At 41.1% G+C, this 23,799-nt stretch overlaps 1 protein-coding gene across 1 annotated transcript in view; it reads right to left on the reverse strand.

Moving 5' to 3' along the window:
* Positions 1-23,799, reverse strand: part of LOC307035455 (IQ motif and SEC7 domain-containing protein 1-like) — a 69,069-nt gene that overhangs the window by 15,081 nt on the left and 30,189 nt on the right. The window contains 5 exon segments of the mRNA XM_079674759.1: positions 211-372; positions 1,426-2,303; positions 2,305-2,481; positions 2,847-3,164; positions 4,276-4,561. Coding sequence (XP_079530885.1) covers positions 211-372; positions 1,426-2,303; positions 2,305-2,481; positions 2,847-3,164; positions 4,276-4,561 — 1,821 coding nt within the window.

Below are 23,799 nucleotides of genomic sequence, written 5' to 3' on the forward strand. Positions count from 1 at the left end.
ATGAATTTTCTTGTTTCTTTTTATTCTTAATTTACTGTGAAGGCATGAGAGAATTTCTCCGTTTTCCATTTGGTGAGTAATTGATATATAAAGCATTATGTTCCTTAAATTGTTCTCCATTCTAAAGATGTTTTGTGACATGTCGTTTTTATCAGACTATCATGACCACTTGAAACCCTTGTGATGTCCTTGTTCTTTTCCCTCACTCACTCCAAAACATCTTTGTTGAACTGTTTCTGTCGGTTTCCCAGGAACTCTCCGATCATCTGCCGGCTGAGGCCCTTCCTCTCCAGGATGAAGCGAGCGACCCCCACCGGAGTGTCCGATACGAATCCTCTCTCGATCAGGTACTGGATCCCCTTCTCTGGCTTCCTGCAGTCAGAGAGAAACACAGATATCAGAATCATGGTGCATACATACAAATAATAAAACATATAATACAGCAGTATTTACATAGAAAATTGAATAAAGTGGAATAAAATATGAAAGTAATAAAAAAAGAAAACAACGTGACCAGTTGGATGATCACCATTTCTTGCACAATAATATCCTGCATTATATTTGTTACTGGAAATAACTAATGCTATTTTATTTCTATTCCAGAAATATCTTTGGACTGTTTATTTCTAGTGTCTGAATTTCTCTCATTTACTTGTTTTTTTATGCTGCTATCTATCCATCTATCCATCCATCCATCTATCCATCTATCTATCCATCCATCTATCTATCCATCCATCTATCTATCCATCTATCCATCCATCTTTCCATCTATCTATCTATCCATCTATCCATCCATCTATCTATCCATCCATCCATCCATCCATCCATCTATCCATCCATCCATGTATCCATCCATCTATCCATCCATCTATCCATCCATCTATCCATCCATCCATCCATCTATCTATCTAGCAGGTAGGTTGACACGTACGAGGATTTGACTTGGTCTCATGGTACATAGCCTACATAAAAGTAAAACAAAAATTAAAAACATAGATAGAGAACTATTTTAAGAAACTATAATAACATTAAAAAAATGTATTCAAAATAATAAAATAAATAATAAAATATAGCAGTATTTACATAGAAAGGAATAAAGTGGAATAAAATACGGAATACAATTTGGCAGTAATAAAAAAAGAAAACAAAGCCACCAGTTGTATGATAAATAACAACGTGCATCTACAGCACCACACCTGAACTTTTGAAAGAACATTCATCTGTTTGCAACTCATATCAATATTGCAATTACTGTAGACTATTCTGACTTTCTATTATATTCTATTTTATTTACCTGTACTTTTGTATCTGTTTTATTGTGTTGCACTGTGGGAGGAGCCTGTGACCTCAGATGTCCATTGTCATAACTACACTGTAGCTATGCAATAACACAGGACAATACAAAGCCTTGAAACAGGGTCTCACTTGTTGAACATGTTGAGTCCGATGCGGTACTGCCTCCTCTGCACCACGTCGCTGTTGAAGGGGGGCGAGTCCCAGCTGTGCCGGCACTCCCTCTGGTATGTCTGCTTCCCGAGGGGCGGCAGCGGCTCACGCAGGCTGTCCTGGGACGAGGAGCCCGAGCTGCAGTTCACCGTCTCGTTGGAGTTGGTGGTGGAGTTGAGCGAGTCGTTGTCTCCGTCTGAGCAACACGGCTGCTCCAGACCTCCAGAGGGCAGCGCTGTGGAGGAGGAGGAGGACAGGGGGGTGGTGGGGGGCAGCTGGGGGGAGGAGGAGGAGGAGGGGGTGTCGGGGTACTGGTGGTGGTGGATGGGGTGGTGGTGGTGGTGGTGAGAGGCCACCTGGTGGGGGATGTGAGTGGGGATGACTCTGCCTGGAGGCCGCGTCTGACCCTGAGCGGCCGCTGGCGAGGGTGGGGGGCGGGCTCCTGTGTTGGGGGAGTGTTTGAGGGTCCCCTGAGGAGACCCTCCTCCCCCTACCGGCTCCTGCTCGTACACCAGCTGCCGGGTCAGGGAGCCGCGGTCCGATCGGTCGCTCATGTCCACCGAGCTGTCGCTGGGCGGCTCGATGGTGAGCAGCGGCAGGTGGGCTCCCCTCAGACGGTAGTCCCGGCACTCGGTGCAGGGGGTGCTGCGTCGGCTGTTACCGCTGCCCCCCCCCTCCGTGTCCCGGCTGTCCTCACGCCCGCTCACCCCCCCGCCGGGGCCCCAGTACTCTGTGTCCGTGCTGCTGGGGCCCCGGTCCAGGGACAGCGGGGAGGAGGGCATACCGTCGTCCATGTAGAGCGTGACATCGCTGTAGGAGGTGGCGGTGCTGTCTCCGTGCATGCTGAGGCCCCCCCCCCGCCCCCCGGGCGCGCCCCCCCGCCCCCCGCTGGGAGGACGGGTTGCTGCTGCTGCTCCACACACACTCCTCAAAGTCCTCGCTGAGACCCCCCCTCTCCCTGCTGCCCTCCTGGGAGTCATCGCGACCCGCGCGGCAGGTGAGGGCGTCGTCTATGGAGTCGGCTAAAGACTTCACCTGGAGGGGGAGGGGGAGAGGAGGGGGAGGGGGAGAGGAGGAGGGGGAGAGGAGGAGGAGGAGAGGAGGAGGAGGAGGGGGAGGAGGTCAGCAGACTGACTGGGTTTTTTATTTACGTGTTTAATAATACAAAATAGTTTGTGTGGAAGTTGATAATGTAATGCGACAATTTAAAGAAAAAGGGGATTGATTTTTTTAAAGGAACAATGAATGGAGTTCTTTATCCCGACTTGTTCTTAAAACACATTTAATATTTATCTTAGATCAAATAAAGTTCCATAGCAGCAAACATCGTTATATTTGACGGGCCAAGGTACAGCTACCAGGTGTGTTTTTGTTTTTGCACATTACAAAGAGTGTGTCACCTGTTTGGAGAAGGAGTCCTCCAGGTGTGTGTAGTCTCCGGGCCGGTCGGGGTCTGGGGAGTGGGGGGGTCCGATGGCCACGTTGTGGGTGAAGCTGGTCTGAGTTTGGGCCTGCTGCTGCGGCTGCCGCTCGTCGAAGGAGTACTGCAGCCTCATGTTGGACAGGATGATGCGGCGCGTCATGCGGCTCTCTGACGCCGAGCTGCGCAGGCGCTCAAAGTTCTTGTTCATGCGATATTGTCTGAAGGCCGTCTGGATGGTCCTCGCTGCTCTGCGACTGACGAAGGAACCGCCGTACTTCCTCTCCAGCATCTCCACCTGGAAGAAGGGGGAGGAAGAGAGGATCGAGGAAAAGGAATCCATCATCTGCATAATGTTCACTGGGGCTCAAAATCCAGACTTGAAAATCTTACATAAATTAGAATTTTGAGAAAAAGTCAGAATGTAAGAGAATTTCTGAAAAAAGTCTGAATTTTGAGATTTTCACAAAAATGTCAGAAAGTTGAGGAAAAAAGTAAGAATGTAAAAAAAAAAGTCTGAATTTTGAGATTTTTTTTGAGAAAGTAGTCAACAATTAGATTTTCGGAAAAGTCAACATTTTGAATCAGAAATGTTGAGAAAAAAGTCAGAATGTTGAGAAAAAAGTCAGAATTCTGAAATTTTCTGAAAAAAGTCAGAACGTTCAGAAAAAGTCAGAATGTTGAGATTTTCTGAAAAAAGTCAGAATGTTGAGATTTTCTGAAATTAATCAACATTTAGAATTTCTGAAAAAAGTCGGAATTTTGAGATTTTCACAAAAAAGTCCGAAAGTTGAGAAAAAAAGTCAGAATTAAAAAAAAAAAGTCAAAATTTTGAGATTTTCAGAAAGTAATCAACAATTAGATTTTCAGAAAAAGTCAACATTTTGAATCAGAAATGTTCACAAAAAAGTCAGAATGTTGAGAAAAAAGTCAGAATTCTGAAATGTTCTGAAAAAAGTCAGAATGTTGAGATTTTATGAAATTAATCAACATTTAGAATTTCTGAAAAAAGTCTGAATTTTGAGATTTTCACAAAAATGTCAGAAAATTTAGAAAAAGTCAGAATGTTGGGAAAAAAGTCAGAATTCTGAAATTTTCTGAAAAAAGTCAGAATGTTTAGAATTTCTGAAAAAAGTCAGAACGTTGAGAAAAAGTCAGAACGTTGAGATTTTCTGAAAAAAGTTAGAATTTTCAGAAAGTCAGGATTTATAGATATTCAGAAAAAAGTCAAAATAAATAGTCAGAATTTTGAAATGTTCTGAAAACGTCAGCATTTTGTGTTGTCAGGTATGCAGGACGCAGTTCCTAGGCAAAATAAAAGAGGCATCACATCTTTCTTCCAACTGATTCTATTTAAAAGGTGCTCCTGTCCTTCCCCTCCGTCCACTCGAGTAAAAGTACTTAGTTACCTTCTTATCCTGCAGGTCAGTGGAGAGCTCGTAGCTGTCGGACAGCGCCTTGCACTTCTTGTTCTCCTCTTCCTCCTGCTTGCGGAGGGCCAGGCTGGCGGGCTGGTGGCGGCTCCGCAGGGCCCAGGCCAGGCTCGCTGAGCTGGGGCCCGACACGAGGGAGGGGTTCCTGGAGCTGGGGGCCACAGGGCTGTCAGAGTACCGCTCTGACCCCCGCAGGTAGGGGGTCTGCTGGATGAAGGAGACGTCTTTACGGGGGCCCGTCTCTGGAGGATCCCCCTCCACACTGCGGGGGAAAGAAGCTGTTAGTGGTGAATAGGGTAAAAAGAATAACTGGTAGATATCTGAAACTTACCCGGTTGATTACTTACATTAAGACAGTTATTTTTTTATTGGAAGTTGTTGACATATTAGAATCAAAGGCTTTTACAAAAAGGTACATTTCACTTTTTATCAGTCCAAAAAACAGATTGTCAAATTCAGGTGAAATGGTGAAGAATTTAATTTATAGTTATCAAAATGAAACTTACCCGGTTGATTACTTATATTAAGACAATCGTTTTAGTATTGGAATTATTTGAAATTGTAAGTTTAAATATGCAAATAATGTATTTTAGTATAACATATGTGCTGATTTGCAAACACTTCCAGAACAGAAAAGTGAATATTGGATAAAGCCAGGTTCAAAATCCTTGTCTTTAAAACCCTCGTTTAATTTTGTTGACATATTTGTTATGACCCTGGTCATTAGGTCATTTGTGTGTTCCCTCCTCCTGTGAGAGTCAGTGAAGGTTTCTCATTTCTCTAATTCCCCTAACCGAGGAGAGATGAGGGGAAATTAGAGAATGAGAAACCTTCTGTGTGTGTGTGTGTGTGTGTGTGTGTGTGTGTGTGTGTGTGTGTGTGTGTGTGTATGTGTATGTGTGTGTGTGTGTGTGTGTGTGTGTGAGCAAGCAGGTGGTGCCCGTTAGCTGATTGGCTGCCTTCAACATGCTGATTGTCCACCTGAAGAGACAGGAGCATTTAAGCTGCAGCCACGCAGTTCCTCTGCCCTCTCTCTCATCGAGCTCTCCTACTCCCAACTCCGTGTCTGTTGTAGAAAACCGATCTATTGTTTCTGTGTGGTTAAATCTAACGATTACCGGTCCTTTTGTACATTTTGCTATCTTTGTAAAGATAAGCTAATTTAATCTGTCTTGAAAGACACGCTTTGCTTTGCCCAGGAGTGCGACACGTTTTCTTTTGTTCAAATCCAGTGTTTCCGTTAGGCTAGGTAAGAAGCCTGTATTTTATTTTACTTATTTTGTTAGGCAAGATTTATGTATGCCCAGGGTTATTTGTTTATGAGGGTTGTCTCGCCTCCTTTAAAACAAACAGGTAATTCAAATTAAAGGCATTTTTCTGTCTCATTGTCCATTTCTTGGAGTGGGGAGAGTGCAATTTTGTGCTGCGCCTAGGTTCCCCTAGACCTGGGCGTGACATATTAGAAGAAAGGGTTCAAATAAAACATAACTTTAAATATGTTCTTTAACCAGTCCTTTAAACAGAAAAACACATTTTTGAATATAATGTTCACTTCATGCACTACAGGTAAAATAGGGTAAAATGTAACTTTTAGTACTCACAATGAAACTTCCCCAGTGATTACTGACATTAAAACAATTAGGTTTGTATTGCAAGTTTTCTGAAATGTAATGTTTAAATATGCAAAAATACATTATAATATGAAATGTGCTAATTTGCAAACATTTCCAGGCCAGAAATGTGAACAATTCTTGTTTCATTTTGTTGACATATTAGAGGGAAATGTTAAAATAGGTATCTCTAAATATTTTGAATATTCTGTACATGATACTAGGTGGTTAGGGTGAAAAATGTAACTACTAGATATCACCATGAAACTTCCCAATTTCATTACTGACATTAAAACAATAGGTTTTATTATGACCTGTTTTCTAAAAAAAGGATGTTAAAAATGCAAATGAGGCCTGAATGAAACCTATACAGACACAAATTCAGGTGTTTCCTTTCCACCAGTCTGAAGGAAGCAAAATACCAAAGATTCCCCAAATTGACCAGTGCATGTAATACATGTTTGTGCCTGCAGTGTGGTCTTCAGAGCTGCAATAATAAAAAGGGACTTACGTGTAAAGTTTAGTACGCCGAGTAGTTAACTTTATCCTTCTGGAATTCATGGTGAACTTTCGACTCAAAGCCGTACTAAAGATCCAAACACATTCCTCCTCTTCCTTATAACTCCTTATTTTATAGTCAGAATATGAGACAAAGGTTATTTCCTGCCTCTCACTGTCTTCCAGTCCCACTCAGTGTGTCTTTATCTGTCAAACACTGTAATAAAAACTGATTTTAAGGAGTGTGCAACCACAAAAACACACATACCAGCTGAGTTATGTTGCAGCATGTATACAACTATTACTATTACTGAAATATCTTTTGACAAAAAGAACTCCTCTCAGATTCACTCACCACAAGTCAGAAGTGAAGGCTAGCAGCTAAGATTTGCAACCAAATCACCAACAAACTTTAGCTCGATTTCAAATGCAAAACAATAACGACTTAGTAGTGGCTGCTTATGACAAACGCCTTGTTTCAGCTGATTTTAAAGCAGCCAACAACCATTAAAACACCCACACTTTCAACACTATGCTGACAGGAGAAAGACTATATTATGTTGGCAGCAAGTGTAAAACAAGCAAAAAATAGTGAGGGTCTTAGATTAACTCTTACTTGAAGTTAGATACTAAGGTTTGCAACCAAATCACCCAAAGACTTTAGCTGGATTCAAATGCAAAACAATGAAAACTTAGTAGTGTATGCTTATATGACACACACATTGTTACAAGCTGATTTATAGGAGCCAACAACCACTTAAACACACGCAACTCAACACTATACTAACAAGATAGATTAGGTTATGTAAAGTGTAAATCAAACAAAAATAGTGAGACAGAATCTCCTCCCAGATTAACTTTCATACAAAGCTAGCAGCTAAGATTTGCAGCCAAATCCCAACGAACTTTAGCTGACTTTGAATCCAAACAACAAAACAATAAAAACTCAGCCGGATTTAAGTCCACAGATCCTCCCGAGTCCTGCTGCTCATGTTTCCCCAGACAAATCCCACCACAGGTCCATTAGTCAGTGGTTGTTTTTGGAGAACAGTGTCATGTTCTTGCCCGCCTACATTTCCGACGTTTTTTGTTAGCCACGCCCCCTTTCTGTCAGCTGTGCCATGAAAAAGAGCTGCTGCAGATCCAGGGTCAGATGTGTGGGAGGAGCCATGGGAGATATGCAAATCCTGCAGGAGTTGGCGGTATCGTGGTTTCTCCCGTTTCCATAGTCTCAAACATTCATGCAGAAGGCAACAAAAGGAGTGAAATTGAGCTTTCTTTAAGAGGACAAACATGCCGGCTCCTCCTGCCCCTTTGTGTCGGGTCGCAGAGACTTCCTGTTCCAAAACAGGACCAGTTGGAAAAAGCTCCTCAGGGAAACGGGAAATAACTTGAAGGTATTTTTAATTTGTTAGTTTGGATCTTGTAGGGCACTGACCCCGAGATATTAAGGCTTAAGAGGTCATGATGTTAAGGGTGTCAGACAAATGCATGCATATTGTTTCATCTGATGGCATAAAGATAAATGCTGTTAAAACAACCAAAAAAGCTTAACACAGTGGCCCAGCGTCAGTTTTGAAAAAAGACTATAAAATATGTATTATTGTGTCAAATAAATAAAATATATACGGATGGAAAGTTGCATTAAAAACATTGTCTGCCAAAAAGACTAATTTATAAATATATATATCTTCCTGCAGTTCTACAGTTCATCAGTTCACTTTGCAATTTTTGTTATGCATTAAATAGCTTACGACATATCCATAAATATGTCACTTAGTCAGGGTTCATCAGTAGTTGATGCTGGAATTTAAACATGTTGACAAAGCCTCAGGGTCTTTGGAGCGGGGTCGGGGGGAAACTCAGCACAATGCGGCGGACATCCTGCACATGAGCGGCTAAATGTGTGTTGAGTCTAAATAGCAACAGGAAGCTGCAGCAGAAAAGTCGTGCAGAAACACAGAGATCGATACGTGACACAATCCTGACATCTGCAGGAACAAACACATCACCACAGCTCAGAGGGTTTACAGCTGACTCTTCTGTCTCAAAGTGTGCCCTCTCACACCCACTCATACATTTGTTTTTTTTCCTTATTTATTATTATTCATTGATTTGATGTGTCTTTGGGTTGATTACATAACTTTCGGATGGATTCAGATTTAAAAAATATATATTATATATTTTTTTTTTTGTTTCCTGCTTGATAGTTTTGGTTTAATACATTTTTTTGCGGTGTTTATTTAAAAATGTTGTTTGATTTGGCGGCGGTGTGCACAGTGAACACTGAGGGAGTAGTTAGAATATGTACTGTATGTTTAAAGTAAAGATCGTTGAAAAAAGCTATAGGACTAGATAAATGTTCACTTAACGCCTTTTTAAGAACATTACATACATAATTATCATGTTTATTAAGAGTTTCATATATATGTTTTCCCGCATTAATACCTATTTGTATTATTACAAAATTAAATTTAAATAAAAACAACAAAAAGAAGCAAGTTGTCTCCTTATATATCTAAATATGTACTTTAGTTTTTAAATGTTTAAACCAAAGATCTCATCTGCACAAGCTTTTTTCTTTCGTTGTTCTTTCTACTGCTTATTTTAAAACATGTACTATTTGCAGGGAATTAAGCAGATTTCGGACCCAGAATCTTCTGTTCTCACAGTGTAAACAAAGTGTAAATAGGAACCAAGATAATAACCCATAATAAACCGGCTTCCATTTCAAATAAACACACACGTGTTGTTGAGACGGATATCTGCTGTTACTTCACATTATGCAGATTGTCGTTCACAACCTGTGGAGCATCTTCCACACCCACCTCCTCAGTAACAGTCAATACGTGGTCATGGCAACTACGCTTCCAGTCCTAACAACTGCCTCACCGCCCACAGAGGTCACTAAGCAACCGTCACTAAGCAACCCCCTCCCTCCCTCCTCTATTTAAGGAGCAGAGGAGGAGGAATGGTAGATGAGATGCTGAAAGGAGATATATATATTTTTTAAAACAGTGTATAAAGTGGAGAGGAAAGCAGATCTTGTAAGTGCATACAGTAGATCTTGTACTTGAGTAAAAGGAGAAGTACTCAGATCTTGTACTTGAGTAAAAGTAGAAGTACTCAGATCTTGTACTTGAGTAAAAGGAGAAGTACTCAGATATTGTACTTGAGTAAAAGTAGAAGTACTCAGATCTTGTACTTGAGTAAAAGGAGAAGTACTCAGATATTGTACTTGAGTAAAAGGAGAAGTACTCAGATATTGTACTTGAGTAAAAGTAGAAGTACTCAGATCTTGTACTTGACTAAAAGTAGAAGTACTCAGATATTGTACTTGAGTAAAAGTAGAAGTACTCAGATATTGTACTTGAGTAAAAGTAGAAGTACTCAGATCTTGTGTTTGAGTAAAAGTAGAAGTACTCAGATCTTGTGTTTGAGTAAAAGTAGAAGTACTCAGATCTTGTGTTTGAGTAAAAGTAGAAGTACTCAGATCTTGTACTTGAGTAAAAGTAGAAGTACTCAGATCTTGTATTTGAGTAAAAGTAGAAGTACTCAGATATTGTAAAAAAAGTAGAGTGTAGGAATACTCAGTTTCAAGTAAAAGTCCTGCTTCAAAATGTTACAGAAATAAAAGTAGAAAAGTATTAGCATCAACCCTAACCCATGAAAAAAAAACACGTGTTTCCTCTGAGATACAACTCAAAATAAGATGCTTTCAATAGTCGTTGATGCAAACATGAGACTACTTCCATTCTGGAGAGGATCAGAAATACGTGGATCCTGAGATTGAAGCTCAAGCCGGTGACCAGTGATTATTAAAAATGTTAAGTATTCAGAAAGTCAGATTTTTGAAATAGTCAGATTTTTGAGAAAAAGTTAGATTTTTGAGAAAAAGTCAGATTTTTTCAGATTTTTGTGAAAAAGTCAGAATTTTGAGATTTTTGAGAAAAAGTCATATTTTTGAGAAAAAGTCAGAATTGTGTTAAAGTCTGGATTTTGAGAAAAAGTTTGAATTTTGAGATTTTGAGAAAAAGTCAAAACGTTCAGAAAAAGTCCGATCTATTCCTCCATCTTGTGACTGAGGAACTCCCTCTCTTGGATATCAGCATGTGAAGGACACTGCTCAGGAACTAGTTGATGCTCTGTATGTGACGACTACTTCCATTCTGGAGAGGATCACATCACAGATACATGGATCCTGAGATTGAAGCTCAAGCCGGTGACCAGTGACATTTTTCTAACACCTGCCTTATTGCTATCCTGGTTCCTAAATGGTGGAACAAGCTCCCTATTGATACCAAGACTGCAGAAAGTCTACACATCTTCTGTCACAAACTGAAAACTCTCCTGTTCCTACTGCATCTCTGCTATCATCCCAACAATAAGAATGATTAGCACTTAGCGTGTTTACTCCATTTGAAGCTAATGCACCAGCCCTCACAAGGATATGGCTGATTCAAGGCGAATGTATCTGCTTCTCCTTGCTGTCCTGAGTTTGTGTCGTTATGCTTTATTGCACATATTGTACGTCGCTTCAGATAAAACACATCTCCATGAAATGTAATGTACTAGAACAGTTAGCTGGGATCTTGCTGCAGGCTTTTCTGTTCCTTTAATCATCCGCTGTGGCCGGGGGATACTTATAACCGCTGATAACCTTTGGAGAAAACCGACGAAATTGACACAAAAGTTATTTTTGAAGAGATCAGACAGGATATGAGTCAACACAGCTCCATGCAATTATTAGCTCCTCGACAGCAGGAGGCTTGAGGTTAAACACACACACACACACACACACACACACACACACACACACACACACACACACACACACACACACACACACACACACACACACACACACACACACACACACACACACACACACACACACACACACACACACACACACACACACACACACACACACACACACAAAGTGGAGAGGTGTTTTCACTTATAATAAGTTCAACAATTTGCCAGTAGAACAAGTAACAGAGGAGGAAGACGTACATTGATATTGTACTTAAGTAACAGTACATGTACTGGTTCAACCTCCACTGCGCGCGCACACACACACACACACACACACACACACACACACACACACACACACACACACACACACACACACACACACACACACACAACTTATTTTAACGTAGACATTGTAATAATAATCAAAGCAATCCTAAAGTTTGCGGCCAACAAAAAATACAACGACCCTGTCACCCTCTCTCTCACACACACACACACACACACACACACACACACACACACACACACACACACACACACACACACACACACACACACACACACACACACACACACACACACACACACACACACACACACACACACACACACACACACACACACACACACACACACACACACACACACCCCACATCCCCGTCCTCCATCTGTTGGAGCTCCAGTTAATCGTCTGGAGGTTCTCCGTTCTCCGTGAGGGATCCTCAGGAGAGAACCTCTCTGCGGTTCTGCAACATGGAACACAGGCTCCCCCTACATTAGTAATGAGTGTGCCAGCTGCGAAATGACCACTCATGTTCTATAACAGAAAACTTCTTCACTCGTATATCTTCCTCAGCTCGTCTCACGCCGTGTATTATCTCGCTGCGGGCAACATTAAATGACAGCCTCCTTGTTTTAATGCATGCATGAATGGAGATGGGTTCACTACAGGAGAGGAACGTAATCAATGCTGAAGGAGAACTTGTACTACTTCTACTTCATTTAAACAAGAGGGAGTTTTAATATAAGCACATCTCAACTTGAATTAATTAAAATGCTGTAAAGACTGTCTGATGTTTCTTCAATTAATGTTTACTGCTGACACTCTGGAGTTATTTACAGATGCTAAGAGTCCGAAACAATCCTACGCAGCCATCGCTGGAATACAATACTAGGAATACATAATGCAGCTTGTCTTTATCTGCAATGGTGCACTAATACCAACTTTAAACACAATTGATTAGGAGGTTTTTACAGGGAAAATAATTATCCAAATTCTCCCCCTCTCCTCTGATATAGAGTCGGAAAAACAATAAATAAAGTTTCAGGTTGACGTACACATCTGAGATTCTCCGTACGCTGCTAATAGTTGCTTCTTTCATCGATAACTTCAAACCCAGACATCACTTCACTATCTGGTTCAAATGTAGAGTTAATAACTTTCAAGTATGTAAAAAAGTGTACGGAGAAAATGTGGACTGAAACTGGAGAACAAGTCCGTTTTTGAAGCTTTCTGGCAGACCAGAGGGAATGTTAACTTCTTTGAAAGGGGACATGGTATGTTTAGGTTTTCACCTTTCCTGTTATGTGTTTTATAACGTTTTAGTGCATGCAAATGAATACACCTGAACAACAGCAGGAGAGGACTCTTTAAAGTAGAGACACTACATACTGATATACACCTGAACATCAGCAGGAGAGAACTCTTTAAAGTAGAGACCATACTGATATACACCTTGAACATCAGCAGGAGAGGACTCTTTAAAGTAGAGACACTACATACTGATATACACCTGAACATCAGCAGGAGAGAACTCTTTAAAGTAGAGACATACTGATATACACCTGAACATCAGCAGGAGAGGACTCTTTAAAGTAGAGACACTACTGATATACACCTGAACATCAGCAGGAGAGGACTCTTTAAAGTAGAGACACTACATACTGATATACACCTGAACAACAGCAGGAGAGGACTCTTTAAAGTAGAGACACTACATACTGATATACACCTGAACATCAGCAGGAGAGAACTCTTTAAAGTAGAGACATACTGATATACACCTGAACATCAGCAGGAGAGGACTCTTTAAAGTAGAGACACTACATACTGATATACACCTGAACATCAGCAGGAGAGAACTCTTTAAAGTAGAGACATACTGATATAACACCTGAACATCAGCAGGAGAGGACTCTTTAAAGTAGAGACACTACTGATATACACCTGAACATCAGCAGGAGAGGACTCTTTAAAGTAGAGACACTACATACTGATATACACCTGAACATCAGCAGGAGAGGACTCTTTAAAGTAGAGACACTACATACATAATAGGGCCCCTTTAAAGAGACACATTCTTCGTAATGTTTTCCCATCGTAAAAATAAATTCACTTCTGACAACAATCTGTATTCTCTCCGTCACATGATGTGATCTCATTCTTTCAAATCTACAAACTGAAAAACAGAAAAACAATCAAATCATTCATTGGTCAGAACGAAGCATTCCTGCACCGCCACACGTTACTGCCACACACACACACACACACACACACACACACACACACACACAACACACACAACTACACACACACACACACACACACACACACACACACACACACACACACACAGTTTTCTCAGCAGAGGAGAGCTCTTCATGTTGAATCTGTGTAGTGAATCTGAGATAAGAACCCTCTCAGGAGTGTATTGTTTGCAGAGAGAGATGAGGCTGGAAAATGTCCGTGTTTTGTAAGCACTAATTCATCAGATAGTCTCAGCACATGAAGCGGGACAGACGTTACAGATAAGTCTTTTAAACACAGGGGGGGGGGAGGCAGCGTTATATAACCTTTCATTAGGAAACGACTTTCTCTTTATCAGCGCAGTTAGCTTGTCTGTATTTGACATTTCTCAGTGGATAGTTTTGACATTTTGACATATTCACTTCCAGATTTAGTTATTATTCTGACTGTCGTTTTTATAGAAGCTATTATTTAATTTCTGTAAGAGGTATATTCATTTAAGTGACACCCCTAATAGGCCTGTCACAATGACCACAAGGACTAATGCGATTTATAATATTATTCTCATTGTAAGATCATTTTAAACCACTGATAATATAAAAGCATAATAATGAAAGTATCCTATAGCTATGGAAGCCCTTAAAGGACATTATTCAAACATAACCTTTACTTGGTTTTCTTAAGATAATATGTATATTCATGTAATTATTTTTGAATTAATACAAAAACTAATATTATCTTTTCAAATAAATGTAATAATGGCACTGGATTTTAAACGTTATGTTGATGAAAAATAAGAGAATATTACAGAATATGCAGACATTAGAAGTGGAACGTGAAATACAATCATTTTATGACATGGCAATCATGACACCATAATGGTCTGGCAGATAATCCTGCATTTTAAAAGGTATGTGAGCTGTCACCTTAATGGCATGTGAGCTCTGTGACACACACACACACACACACACACACACACACACACACACACACACACACACACACACACACACACACACACACACACACACACACACACACACACACACACACACACACGTCCTTAGAGTTACGTGTCAGAAACAAATAACTGGCTGTACTAATTCCTATGAATTATCAGCACTCAAAGGGAACTATACATATCTTCTGTAATCTGTTCACCTGCCTTCAGCTGTCAATTCAGTTTCGTTTCACACAGCCAGAGTTTGGAAGCTCTCTGAAAGATACAAATGGCTTCACACTGGAAGAAGTTAAAGGGCCCTTATTCTGCTGATGTTCAGGTTTCATATAAAGTATGTATGTAGTGTCTCTACATGTCTCCATCTTTAATGTTCAAAAAGCTCTTTATTGTTCTCATACTGCCGGTGCTGCAGCACCTCTTTTCAACCTCTGTCTGAAACCAGAGCCCAGTCTGCTGGCCGGCTATCTTGTGATTGGTCAACCGCTTAGAGATGTCCCGCCCCTTAGCCTATCACGTACAATGTGTTGGAGCGCTAGCCAATAGAAGTGCTAGTGTTACATAGTGATGTCACTTTGTTCAGGAAGTAAATAAAAAGGAGTCCAATGGAGGTGTTTCAGGCACGGGGGGGGGGGGGGGGGGGGACACACACACAGGAATTTTAGCCTTTGCAGACCATTTACATGCACCAAAACCTACATAACACACTACAGGCCAATTTCAAACTATTTTGTAACAAATAGAATCCAATTGAGGTGTGGTATGAATTTAGAACAAAATGTGTAACAAAAAAATAGCACTCATCTTGGAAAGTATTTAGAAAGCATGCCTGTTGTTCGCTAGTCATACATAAACCACACAATTATCCCACAAATAAATGTAATGACAGTTTGGAAGCAACGGTAAAATAAAAAAAATAAAAAAACCTTTCTGTCAAATTAACGGCAAGATACTCCTAAAAGTAGTTTAACTATTAGTGTAAAATATGTCACACACACACACACACACACACACACACACACACACACACACACACACACACACACACACACACACACACACACACACACACACACACACACACACACACACACACACACACACACACACACACACACACACACACACACACACACACACACACACACACACACACACACACACACACACACACACACACACAAACCAGTACCGTCATCTGTCCTGCTGCCAGACTAAATGCTCTTTTGTGAAAGCTTTAAAGTGAAATCTAGAAGCTAAGCTCTTACCATGCTGCTGCTGTCACAGAGAGGTCCCACATGAACTGGAGCAGCAACACACACACACACCCTCCCTCGCTCTCACACACACTCCCTTTCACACTGGCTCTCTTCCTGTTGAGCTGTACAGGCTACATTCTTGACAGTCTTTTGACAGCGATGAACTTCCCTCACCCCCCCCCCCCCCCCAGCTGATTCCTCCCTCCTCCCTCCTTCCCCCCTGTGCACAGTCACGTCTTTACATAACACCAGGAACAAACCAAGAGACACGCAGGAAGTGCTTTCATTTATTGAAAAGAAGGAGAAATATTGCTTTTATATCCAGCTTTAGAGAGAAAGTGCATGATAGGCTAACCTTGGAGTCTGAGCTGCAGGTGAAGAAAGCACAAAAACAAACATGTTGAAGCAGCTCAAGTGAAACACGGGCTTTAGTTGGAAAATGACACATATTCTAAAAACAGGAAATGTGTTTTTCTTTAGAAATTGCAATATATGATGCATTAAAACATTTCGAAATAAGTGTTTTCAGACAGTAAGACATTCTAGGAGGAGGAAATGTGTCTTTCTTTAAAAAATATTTTTAATATATAATAGATTAAAAATATTAAAATAAGGATTTTCAGAATGTTGTGTGTGAGTAAATTGTTTTTAATAAAGATTTAATATATAATGCATGAAACATTGTCACATAAGTATTTTATGATTTTGTTTCATTCTAGGGTGAGGAAACTTGTCTTTCTTTAAAACAAAATGCAATACATCATGCATGAAAATATCATCAAATGGATATTCTTTGAATTTACTGAAAGCATTTTCATATACCTCAACTTCTAAGAGGAGAACATTTGTACTTTTTTCAATAGTAATGCAATATATCAAACAAGTTTCATCAAATATGTATTCTCTGATTATTTATTTCAAATTAGACGTATTTGTGTTTTTATAATTAAAATATGCTTAAATATTGTCAAAAAAGCATTTTCTAAATCTTCTGAAAATGTGACAAGAGGAGGAAATGTCTAATTTTTAAAAGGAATTGCATTAAATAAGTATTTTCTGTAATAATTAATATCAGAAATACATATTTTGAACTTTACATCTTTTTGGTTCAGATCTCTGCAGAATGCACTTCGGCCCCCTTTTAGTCGACTATCAGGCTGTTTTTAGTATTACTCAACACACATTTCTTAAGTCTATTAGTCATTGTCTCTGCTGTTTTCATGCTGAATCACGTATTACAAAGAAAGGTATGAGCACACCCCTGATGAAGTAGGGCTTTTGCGTAATTCATTGTAAAAAATACAGTTTTACGGATCTCTCAATACAGCTGTTGGTCGACCAAGACAAAAGGAGAGTCCTGATTTACAGATGAAAAATGTCCTGAGAAACAACCACCACAAACGTTTTCATTATTTACCTTAGAATAAAAGGTTAAACACACACTCGTATACGTCCAGAAGAACATACTACTTTTTTGTGAATCAGGTTATGAACAATAACGGAGAAACATACTGTGTGTTCTACAGAAAGAGCTATAGAGAGGCGGAGTCCCTCCCCTTCCGGTGGACCTCCATGGGACCTTATTTCGGAAAAACTATGTATTGAAGTCAATGGAGAGAGAAAAGTTATCTTTCGATCCCGTTTGAATTGTGCCACGAATTACACATATGATGTTTGTCAATTTAAAAGATAATTTTGCAAGTCAATTTTTTTTAAATGTGTCGTAAAACTGTGAAGTAACACTTTTTTAGTGTGAAACCGCTCAATGAACTACATCTCCGGTCTCGCAGAACAACACACGTCACCAAGATGGCCGTCACTACTGTCGTGCCAAAAAAGGGATTGACTACCCTCACTATCACCACAATGAAACACATCCAGAAGAATGTCATGCAGAGCTGCCTGCCTTCCTTTGATTCTCTCTGAACTGCCTGGTCTTTTTAATGTTTAATGTCAACCATTTGTTCAGATAGCATGAATTAGAAAAGATCGCCGATGCTAATGAGCGTTAGCGTTAGCATGTCTCCCCCGGGGGCATCCGGGCTTAAACAATGTATTATAGAATGACCACACCGGTGTGACAGTACTCTTCAACGACTACTACTCTTACTGTTTAACATTTTGGGTTACTTAATGTTACTTCATGTTAAGGCTAATAAAAATGACAAGGCTATGGCTGTAATGCTAACTAACGTGCTCACTTACGCGACTCTGGGATTTGTAGTCTTTCTAGTTGCGTATTTTTCATAGTCTTATATTTCAACAGTTTTACGACAAACTTTGACTTTTTTGACATGGAAATTATTTTTTAAGATTGACAAACATCACATGTGTAATTCATGGCACAATTCAAACGGGATCGAAAGATAAGTTTTCTCTCCCCATTGACTTCAATACATAATCTTTCCGAAATAAGGTCCCATGGACCGGAAGTAGATGGGCGGGACTTCACCTCTCTATAGCAATCAGGGTTTATGGGCACAAAACAATCAATAAAAAGTATAACATATATACATTTTGATAATGAACGTGCCTGTGGAGCAGAGCGTTGTGCTGCAGGTGGAGATGAAGGTGTGTATGAACAACATTCCTGAAACAACACAGAGCAATTACAGCAACACACACGTCACCTTCAGACTTTTGAAAAGAGAGAAATAAAGGAGAGATCTTTATTTAGTCGAGGGTTGAACCACCAAGATGAATCTCCTCGTGAATAAACATGCTAACGCTAATTATGAGATGTGAAGGAGTGATTAAATGAACACACAGACTGCACACACTTAATGTCTTTACATCACATAGGAGGCTGGCTTCAGGGACATCGTGTAATGAGTGACTTGAATTGACTTGAACATCCACACTGACGTGACTCAACGAGTGCACGAGTCTGAGAGCGACGGTAACGAGCAGACGACGGTGATGAGGCCTGACAGCTTGTTATGGCTTCAAGAAAATAAATATTATCGCAAAGAAAACAACATCAAGATTCATCAGCACGGAAATGAATGCACAGAGCATACACACGATGAATAGATTCATGATACAGTAAGTCCTGCAGCAGAGAGACATTCGGTACACAGTGAGGTCTCCGCTTTCTGGCACCGTAAAGTCAGGGAAAGTCAGCGAGAGGAGGGGCTGCTGCAGCCTGAGGCCGGGCAGCAGAACTGATGGGACCCCTCGTCCTCACCCCCCTCTCTTGGAAAGCATGAGTCAAAACAGAAAGAAAGCACACAGACACGACAGAAAGAGTGAAAAACAGCATGAGACACGTACAGAAAGCAGAAAGCATGCATTTTGAGCTGAAACGTGCACCTTTAAGCCTCCGGACAAAAGGTTGATTTTAGATACATTTTCTGTGTCTAATCTTTGTGGATTCACTTCAGTTATTCACGTACACCAGACATTGTTTACAGATTGAAAGCGTGTTTAACCCTCCTATTGTCTTCGTCTTCCCCCCCTTACTTTGGTGTTCGCGGTCAAATTTGACCGGTCCTGTTTAAACTGCTATTACATTAACACAAAAACCATTAATCATCACCACATTTCATTAACACCCTTTCAAACTGTACATATTGAATCAGACTACTGGTATACGTGAACAACTGCAGTTAATATACAAAGAATAGACACTGAACACGTATCGCGTGTGCAAGGTGTGATCCATGTGGGGGGATGGGCACATAAGAGCGGGAAATGTATCAAATGATTCTGTGTGTGTGTGTGTGTGTGTGTGTGTTTGTGTGTGGCTGTGTGTGTGTGTGTGGCTGTGTGTGTGTGTGTGTGTGTGTGTGTGTGTGTGTGTGTGCGTGTGTGTGTGTGTGGCTGTGTGTGTGTGTGTGTGTGTGTGTGTGTGTGTGTGTGTGTGTGTGTGTGTGTGTGTGTGTGTGTGTGTGTGTGTGTGTGTGTGTGTGTGTGTGGCTGTGTGTGTGTGTGTGTGTGTGTGTGTGTGTTGTGTGTGTGTGTGTGTGCGTGTGTGTGTGTGTGTGGCTGTGTGTGTGTGTTGTGTGTGTGTGTGTGTGTGTGTGTGTGTGTGTGTGTGTGTGTGTGTGTGTGGTGTGTGTGTGCGCATGTGTGTGTGTGTGTGTGTGTGTGTGTGTGTGTGTGTGTGTGTGTGTGTGTGTGTGTGTGTGTGTGTGTGTGTGTGTGTGTGTGTGTTATCTGATCGGGATGGTTACTAGTTCCTTTTCTTTATGGGGTCATTTTTGACCGGGAATACCATGGGTGTTACAAAGTTGACTAAATCATCCAAAATGCAATGAAAGTGGTGATCAGCAATTTGATATGTTCAAATGTCTACTGTGAAGGATATCATGAAGCCTTAATGCAATCGAATGTAAAACTAAAAAGTTATGATTGAAGAAAGTAGTAAATCGGTCAGATTTGACCCGAAGACAACAGGAGGGTTAATGAAATCTGAGTTAAGTAAAGGGGGAGAAACGAACACAACAGGAGGCTGGATAGAAACGTTTGTGCACATCACAGCTGTTCAACACCTTTAGATGGCAGTGTTGCAGCAGCGTGCACTGACTGATGTGTGTGAGGAGCATATGTGAGGAGCAGGAGGATGGATGAGGGGAAGGAGAGGAGAGAGGGTGAGGAATCAGCAGACTCAGCCCTCCTCGCTGCCACAGCTTATTGGAGATGAACATCCTCTCAGAGTCTCTGTGAAGGAGCGCTGGGATGTTTCGAGCTGGTAGAAAGGGCTTAACTGCAGCTTTTACTGTATCACACCTGGGAGTGGTGTGAGTGAAGCTCAGCCTCTTAAAGGCACAGCTCACCTCAAAGTTTCCTCTCACCTGTAGTGCTTTCTATCAATCCAGATAAGTCTGGTGTGAGTTGCTAAGTGTAGGAGACATCAGACGAAGAGATGTCCGCCATTTCTCAGATAGAAAACGGCAAATAAATACATTTAAAAACAAAACAGCAATGTCTCTATACAGAATTAATGACCCTGTTACTCAAAATGATCTACAGACCTTGTTAAGAGCAGTTTAATGTAGAAACTATTTGCTCACAGAGACATTGTTGTTACGTTGTTTCTGTGCTTTAAGCCCAACAAGCCAAGCACCATCTCTTATCGTTATATTAGAGCGTAAGCTACACTACAGGTAAGAGGAAACATGTGTCTTTGATCTAGGGGTCTCTTTAAGATGGAGATACTCTGTAAGATTTGAGAAATTGACGTTAATTCCAACTCGTAATGTTTGTTTCAATTGTCACTATACTTTTTGGTGTAAAAAAATGAAATAAAACAGCCGGTTTGTTTGCTAGCTGAGCTCTATACCGTAACATACATACGGTTCACAATAATGCTAACACTAAAACGTGGACTCTAAGGTGCCTATATAAAGGCTTGGACAACACGGCTTGTAAATGATGAAGAAAAAAGTAAAAGTTCTGCAGGAATGATTCCTAAAACCCGAACATGAGTCAGCATCTTTTCCCTTTCTGTTCCCTCGTCTAGAAGTCAATGTTTTTTTGTTTGTGTTTTTGGTTGTTAGCATGAAATAAGGGCCGAACGTTAGCCGCCTTTAGCTTAGCGGTGGTGACGTGAAGTCATGTGACCGTGCTGTAGTCCCTTTATAGCCCAACATTAGCCGCCTTTAGCTTAGCGGTGGTGACGTGAAGTCATGTGACCGTGCTTTAGTTCCTTTATAGCCCAACATTAGCCATCTTTAGCTTAGCGGTGGTGACGTGAAGTCATGTGACCGTGCTGTAGTTCCTTTATAGCCCAACATTAGCCGCCTTTAGCTTAGCGGTGGTGACGTGAAGTCATGTGACCGTGCTGTAGTTCCTTTATAGCTGAACATTAGCCGCCTTTAGCTTAGCGGTTGTGACGTGAAGTCATGTGACCGTGCTGTAGTTCCTTTATAGCCCAACATTAGCCTCCTTTAGCTTAGCGGTGGTGACGTGAAGTCATGTGACCGTGCTGTAGTTCCTTTATAGCCCAACATTAGCTTTGAACTTCAAAACTCATGAAGTGGTGTTAATATGTGGAGATTATCCTGCTGAACAAAACGTGTAAGTATCATAAATGTTTGTTTGCCACAGAGATTATTTTCTGCGATAATCTAAAATCCAATGGAAGAATCTCAATGGCTTTTTGTGGAGGGAACCAGGGAGATGCTAACTTCCATGCTACGTTATCCCTGCAGCACTGTATTGGAGCTTACTTTGGTATATTTTACTGAATAGTTGCACGATTGTAAACAGGTCATATTAGGGAATTGGGATTTCTTCAAACAATAATTTCTGACAGTATTTCTGAAATCCACCTTAACATCTGTCTTTGCTCCACCTGTAAATTCCACGGCTTACGACACCTCACAAAGTAGGAATATGCCATTTGACCATAAATTGAGTTGTGTTTGTTCCAAATATTCAGTCAACACTGGCTCAAAAGGTACAGTGTATAACCATCTTATCGTGGGATCAGGAGTGGTCGGGGGAAAAAGGAAAAGCAGGAAAGGATTTGTAAAGGAAGTGATCTGGGGGACTTGCAGGGTGTCTTTTGGAGGCTAAAGGAGGTATTTCTTTATCCTTGTGGTGCTGTACTCACTGTCCTCAGGCCCTGCAGGCCCTTACCTGTCCTCTTGCTGTAAGCTGTGGTCAGTGGGGGGGCAGCAGTACTGATGCAGACTGACGAAGCTGTGCACCGTCGCACTGCTGGGGAACTTAAAGCTCCGAGGGGCCATGGGAGAGCTGGGAGCCGAGGAGGTGGAGAGCGACCGGACACTTGAAGGACCAGAGAGCAGGACGACACAAACATCGAGACATGGAGAAAACAGACACACACACACACACACACACACACACACACACACACACACACACACACACACACACACACACACACACACACACACACACACACACACACACACACACACACACACACACACACACACACACACACACACACACACACACACACACACACACACACACACACACACACAGAGCAGAAAGAGAGACGTAACAAGAGGAAGACAGAGAGAAAGCATTGAGTTGAAGCTGCACATTGAAAGCGTGGCACAATGGATGACACATTGAGAAGAAAGAGAGGTAGATGTGTGATAGACACCGAGGTGACAAACACCGTCAAAAATACCACAGATAGTGTTGAGATAACTCCAGACAGATAGCTTAGAGTTGTAGGTTTTAAAAGCACAATATGTGATTCTTTTGTGCCACTATGGGGTCTATCATTTGAAACAAGAAGAAAGAAAGAACAGCTAGCGTGGGATCATACGATGCGAGAATAAGAAGCCAAATACGAGGATTCTTTGTCTGATCACAGCAGCTCCATTTGCCACATCAACCAGGACAAATATTAAGACAAGAAACAAGAAGACAGACATTTAACAAACTATTACAATGACCTAAGACTATAAAGGACCCCTGATATGGGGTATTACATTACTTGTAGTGTGTTCTTTAGGTTTGTGTGCATGTAAATGGTCTGCAAAGGCTAAAATCCCCAGGCTAAACTCCCTGCATGAAAAGCCTGCATAAGACTCCTTTGTTTACTTCTGTAACATGAGTGACATCGCTATGTAACACTCACACTTCTATTGGCTAGCGCTCCAACACATTGTACGTGATAGGCTAAGGGGCGGGACATCTCTAAGTAGGTTGACCAATCACAACAGAGCCGGCCAGCTCACCAATCAGAGCAGACTGGGCTCTGGTTTCAGACAGAGGGTGAAAAGAGGTGCTGCAGCTAGTGACACTACATACTGATATACACCTGAGCATCAGCAGGAGAGGACTCTTTAAAGTAGAGACACTACATACTGATATACACCTGAACATCAGCAGGAGAGGACTCTTTAAAGTAGAGACACTACATACTGATATACACCTGAACATCAGCAGGAGAGGACT

The sequence above is a fragment of the Notothenia rossii genome (genome assembly GCF_949606895.1).
Source record: "Notothenia rossii genome assembly, chromosome: 4".
In the NCBI taxonomy this organism is placed as follows: Eukaryota; Metazoa; Chordata; class Actinopteri; order Perciformes; family Nototheniidae; genus Notothenia; species Notothenia rossii.